This window comes from Corvus hawaiiensis, chromosome 17, assembly GCF_020740725.1.
Source record: "Corvus hawaiiensis isolate bCorHaw1 chromosome 17, bCorHaw1.pri.cur, whole genome shotgun sequence".
Classification (NCBI taxonomy): domain Eukaryota; kingdom Metazoa; phylum Chordata; class Aves; order Passeriformes; family Corvidae; genus Corvus; species Corvus hawaiiensis.
In genome coordinates this window covers 8,596,819-8,602,818 of record NC_063229.1, presented here as the reverse complement: position 1 = coordinate 8,602,818, position 6,000 = coordinate 8,596,819, and the positions used below count along the sequence as shown (strand labels likewise).

The 6,000-nt window shown below is 49.4% G+C and overlaps 1 protein-coding gene across 1 annotated transcript in view; it reads right to left on the bottom strand.

Moving 5' to 3' along the window:
- Window positions 1-365: 365 nt before the first annotated feature.
- Window positions 366-6,000, bottom strand: part of CTNNBL1 (catenin beta like 1) — a 47,389-nt gene continuing 41,754 nt past the window's right edge. The window contains exons 15-16 of the mRNA XM_048321846.1: window positions 5,699-5,771; window positions 366-615 (exon numbers count right to left, since the gene is read on the bottom strand). Of these exons, the coding sequence (XP_048177803.1) occupies window positions 527-615; window positions 5,699-5,771 (162 nt within the window). The 3' untranslated portion in view covers window positions 366-526. The remainder of the gene's footprint in view (window positions 616-5,698; window positions 5,772-6,000) is intronic.

Below are 6,000 nucleotides of genomic sequence, written 5' to 3'. Positions count from 1 at the left end.
TCACCTTCGGGAAGATTTACCAGGAATGGCTGATGTGGCCGATTCCTGGATCTCTTCTGCCACTGAAGAAGGGATGAACTGGACACACATCACCACCTCAGCCTCCCAGGTTCCCGTCAGAGCAAGGGTTGTACATTTTCATTAACTGATCAGGCTGGAGTAACTTGCAAACAGTCTCTCGAGCCATCCAGGCTTCCTCTCTGCCCTCCCTGCCACGCATACATTTGTATTGTTTCACACTGATCCTTGGCAGCTTGATTTAGGGAGAAAAAGGAAAGAAAGAGAGGAACTTCATTCTGGCTTTGTGCTGGGTATGCAGCTGCAGCCCCACTCCCAGAACACTGCTCAAATAACAGACTAGGAACTAAAAAAAAGCAAACTATCTTTAATATCTCCCAAATCCCATTTAGAAGCAGTTTCATAGAAACATCACTTTCATCGTGCAATAGAGGCTGGAGGAGGGGCAGAAGGAGGGAGAAGTGGTGCCACGTCCTTGTGGGCAGACACAGAGGTGTCTCCCAGCTCCTCAGAAATTCTCCAGCAGATCCAGGATCCTCTTCTGCTCGCTCTCCCGAAACTCCTGGTTCTTCCCGTCCCCGATGTTCTCTGCGTACTCTGCAGGGAGGGAGCAGAGGGACACAGGCTTTGAGTGCAACAGGAACAAACCAAGGGCAACAACTGCAGACACCACAGCACAGTCTACACCCACAGCCACAGCACACAGCCAAATGGGAATTAATGCAAGCATTGATGGTTTTCCTGCCCATCCTCAGGGTTAAAGCTTTGCATAACAAACACCTACTGACACTCACTAAAGCTTTTGTGGCAGATGGAGGCAGAGAACTCCCTGCTCTGGTCCAAGCAGACACCAGCACCCAGGAGCATCCATTCCCTGGCATGGGAATCATGGCATTATGTCCAAGAAATGCAAACAGTACCATAAATCACTGCAAATCACTGGCTTCCTAGGTCCCTTTGGACACTGAGTGTCATCAGGGAAGGTCAGGCCGGGTCTTTGACAACTGTTAATCATTCCCAGCCCTGGGTTTAACCTCCTGCTGTCCAAGCATCCTGAATGAGGATTTTTGTCGAAGAGACCCCAATTCCTCCATCTACCACTGCTTTTAACCACACAGAAGAAAAGCCACCAGTTCAGATTTAACTACAAACCAAACTCCTCGTCATCAGGCAGAGGACACCACACCCTGACCATGGTCTTGCCCATCCATGCACATGGCCAAACACCACGGAACTAAACATTCCCTCTGTAGCTCTCCTTCCTGACATTCATTTGGAGCTGGCAGCTCTCATCCCCTACCAGCTCCCTCCTTCCTGTCACCAGAACCTGCATTTTCAAAGACGGTTTAAAAAGAAAAAATGAAAAGCAGGTTCTGAGCTGCGGAAGCAAGAAGCTGAACAAATCTGAGGAAATCAGGAGCAGGCTGATGGCTAAGACAGCGCTTCCCTGCCTCCGCCTGCTTGCATTCTTTTCCTTCTTCCAAACAAACAGAACAGCTTGTATTCAGCACTGAATGGTAAGTTGCTGTAGAAAGTTTGCTTTAATATTTATACGTTTAGCACTGCTACACGCTCTGAGCTCCATCAAAGACTTCGTTACAGGAGCACTGAAAGCACTGAGGACATGCAGAAGTTAGCTGATGTGGGAGTCTTCCCTCCTGTGTGCACTCTCTCTCTCTCTCCATGTAAAAGCAGTAAGCTCTTTGTCAGGCTTCTGGGAAAAATATTTTTAATATTTATAAACCGCTCCAGTACCTGTAACACGAGCAGGTGGTAACAGTGAGGTTTGCTGCAGGTGAACCTGAGCTGCCCACTGTCCCAGCAAAGGGACCAGCTCAGGGCACCTTCCCTCAATGGAGGAGCTGCTCTCCACAGCTCTTACAGGCAGCAGAAAGCTCCTACAAGGACAGATTCCTTGTAGCTCCCTGTGTATGGGCTGATTGCTGTGGGGCAGCCTGGCCCTGCTGCGCTATGTGTGTGCTTTGGCCAAGGGCTGCACCGGGGATCCTCAGGCAGGAGACAATCCCAGTGCACAGGAATCCTGGTCCCCTTCCCAGCCAAGGCTGGCACTTAGCTCAGGCTCCCTGTCCCCTCAGGCAGTACCAGAGCATCCCTGGGAGCTGGTGGAGGCGCTGGCTCTGTCCCCAGCAGCCTTTTCCGTGCTCCATCAGGGTAAGTGCCTCTGGAACAGCCCCACTGGGTGCGAGTGCTGCAGTTCATTGCAGCCCAAGGGCAACATTTCCCACCGGCAGTGGCCTCTCCCAGCCCAGGTCAGGGACAGCCATAGTCTCCAAGCCTGGCACAGCCAGCAGCTCTGCCCTCAGCTGTAAGGATGGCCAGACTGCTTGGATGAGGGCTCAAGCAGGGAGCTGCTGAGTGCCACTAATGACACTGCCCTTCCTTTGTACCAGGAGATCACCCAAACAAAAACAAGACAAAAATTCTTTTTATCTTGTCCAAATGCTCAGCATTTCTCCTTCTAAACATCTAGGCTTTGTAAGACTAAAGCCCCAGTGACTCCAAGGCAGCATGTTTACTGGGTTATGACAGCTACTAATGCTCATTTGAAGCATTAACAGCTTGAAGACACCAGATAAAACCCCCAGAACCAGGCTTAAAAAAGTAAATCTCTGACCGAGATTTTATGTATTTACTTTTTTATTTAAAATTCCACTCCTTCACTGAGACTGCTAAAAAAAAATTCAAATGTAAGCTGCCCCTGCCAACAGTTAACCAGAGCTTACACACTGCTGTAGCTACACAAAGGGAAAGGGCCCAAGATTGGTTTCTGCTTCATTAGACAAAATACAATGGTTACAGAACAGTAAAAATCAATTGGGAAATACTGAGGCTTGTAATAGATATTGGAAGCTCCAGAGCCTGCACAGATGGAGGCACCATGAGCCAGACTGAGCTCCATCCTCAGAGCACACTGACCCTTCCTTTGTTCTTACCTGTGCTAACAGGTTCGGGCTGGACTGTGCAGCAGACATTCCACATGCCCAGCTCCCAGCGTGCCCACTCACCTGGCACCAGATGTGTCCTGGGGAGGGGCCTCAGCAGGAGCAGCTCTGACAGAGCTCCTGAGGCAGCCAGGACCAATGGCTAGTCTCTCTGGATCAGTGAAAAACAGGGAGATTTGCCACTCCAGAGCCAAGTATTGCTTCAGAGAGGCCTGTGCCTCACTCTGTTCCCAATGACAGATGGAGACCAGGCACCTCCCCAAGATACAGACACTGCTGCCGTCCCAAACCCAGCCTCCAATCCCAAAACATCTCCCTAGCCAAGGCACACACCACTCAGTTGTTTTCTTCCAAAGCATAAACTAACTGTCCTGTTGCAAGAAATGCTTGATCTTCCAGAAAAAGGAAGTGTGGGAGGACTGGTCAGCCTGCAGAAATGCATTAATGAGCCTCCTGTTATTCCCTGCCCACTCCTCCCCCTTGAAAGCCCTACCATAAGAAAACAGTCTCGCTTCCTTGCTTGCATCGTAAGTAATTCTGAGCCACCCCAAGGGATCCATCAGCTGTCAGGTTGCCAGAGAAACATGGAGAATATGTAGGCCATAAAAATCAAACTAAAAACTGAGCACCTAATTAGTATGCAAAAATAGAAAATAAAAACTGAACAAGAGCAAAACACTGAACAAAAAGTAAAAATAAACCGATCCTCATCTGTCCTGAGAGCAAGTTGGGAAGTAGCCTGGAAACATTCCAGCCAAGGCTCAAGCTCCTGATCTCTCAGTCACTTGCAATAGTCTCGTACAGTTGACTCCAGTGAAGTTTTGGAAGTCCCTTGCTGGCCCCAGCAGCACACTGCAGGGTCCACATCCAAACCCCTTTGCTTTCCTGGGAAGCTGTGTCCAGGGAACTGACTCCTTCAGAGAGGCAGGTGCATGTCCCAGGTGTCACTGCTGTTACAGGCTGGTGAACCTGTGCTGACCACAGATGTGGACATAGGTGTGTAACTACTGAAAAGCTCAAATATCAGAGCCCAGACTGCAGCTGAGCCCAGTGCTGCTCCTGCCTCCCGGGTCCCACTGCAGGTCTTCACAAGGACCCACTAAGAAATTTATCACTGAGGTTTTGACTATTGTCTCTGAAGTCCCTAAAACTGGCAAGTATAGGAGTTGGGGAGAGCTGCAGTCAGAGCCCAAACTCTGTACCCATCCCTGCATTATTAACAAGCCAATGTGCCCCTTCAGGCAGGGAATGTGGTGCTGCTGAGAGCACCCAACCCAGCACGACCCTGAGCTTGCAACACCCGATACAACCACGGAGGAAGTTTCACAACGCAAGTCACTGTCTGGGAAAGAAAGAATCGGATGAAATTTTAATGCAGCTGCCCTCCAATTCAGCTTGGTATGTAAATCAACAACCCAGAGCCGTGACTGTGAGGTGTGCAAATCCAGCGAGGTCTGCAGACATCTCCCTCAGAGACCCATGGCCCAGGGCAAGTGTAGGAATCTGAAGGCGGACGTGTGCCATACTCCACACTGGAAAGGGGTGGTTCAGAGGCAGGAATTTTCAAGTATCATAATTAAAATCAGAAAAGACATCCTATGCAGCCCCCCTGCTCACCAGCAGGCATTAACTTGCACTTTGTGGCCAAGGACAAGGGCCAAAGAGATTGCCTATACCTGCAGGTAATCTTACATTGTCAGAAAATCACTCTTATTTTGTCATGCCAGCCAGCCTTCTGATTCCTTTTTTCCTGCATATGAGAAGGGAGAAAACCAAGAGGTTCTACAGGAAATAAGCTGTGTGTACCTGCCAGTGTTGAAGTGCGGGCAAGAAAAGCCCAGGAGAACATTGCTGCTCCCAAAGAAACATTGAAACACATCCCACAGCCCAGTATCCCAGAAATGCTGCCAACCTTCTTTTCCCTCCAGAAGAAAAACAAACTCCTCGCCCCACACTGAAAACAACGCAGCCCCTTTGGACCAGACACACTCCATAAGGAAGCACGTTCTCTGGGCAGCTCTGGTTCCCTGCTGCTCCCACTAAGCCTCTCAGCTCCGAGGGACCATGGGAAGAGGCTGAGTCCTGCCCTCCTCTCCCTCAGTTCCAGTGGCTGCTGCTGCTAAAGGACAGCAGGCTGCAGAGGAGGCCCACAGCTCAAATAGGCATTGCTCTAATTCACCATGAGCATTAAAAATAACAAGCAGTACTTTAAAACTGGGATTGCAAATCACAACAGCTACATTTTAAAGCTATGGAGGATACTTTAATGCTATAATCCATATTAATCTGACACTAAGAACAAGACAAATACACCGTGGATACTAATATGGTGCAGATGGTAAAGTGCAGGGCCATGTTAATGAAAGATGAGACTCCACTATTCTTCCCTCTAGCAAGCGTGTACACTTCCCTTAAATATTTACTCTCATGTTAATGCCAGCAGTGAATTCCAGCCAGGCTGGAGCTGATGGAAGCGTGAAGTGACGTGCTGTTCTCTGACAGCAGCTACAGCAAGTGTCCTAACTCTGAGGCAAAGCAAAGCACGCCACTAATCAGGGTGATTCCAGCCCTACCAGGATCTTGGAACACTGCTCAGCTGCTGCCTGGAGATGCTCAGGAAGCCAAGGAGAATTACATGAGAAGGCTCATCCTGCGCAGCGATGACCAAGCTGTCCCTGGTAGCAATGAGACACTTGCACAGAGATATCTCTACTCACCCTTCAGGATGTGTCGAACAATTTTAATGGAGCTGCCTCTCATGTTCAGGATCTGGTGGACTCTCTGACGAATCTGATGGGGAGTAGGAAAGAGAAGAAAGAGCTCTTCAGTGCAACACAAGTCCATGCACAGCCCCACTTTTTCCCCACTTTGAGGGATAAGCAGAGACCTGAGGACCACAAAACCAACTCAGTCTTGGCAGCCCTCAGCATCTGCTCAGGAACACCCAGGAAGGCACATGGCACAGAAATAAGAAGCCACAGAATGCATTCACAAACCCCAACATAGTCACAGAGGAGGC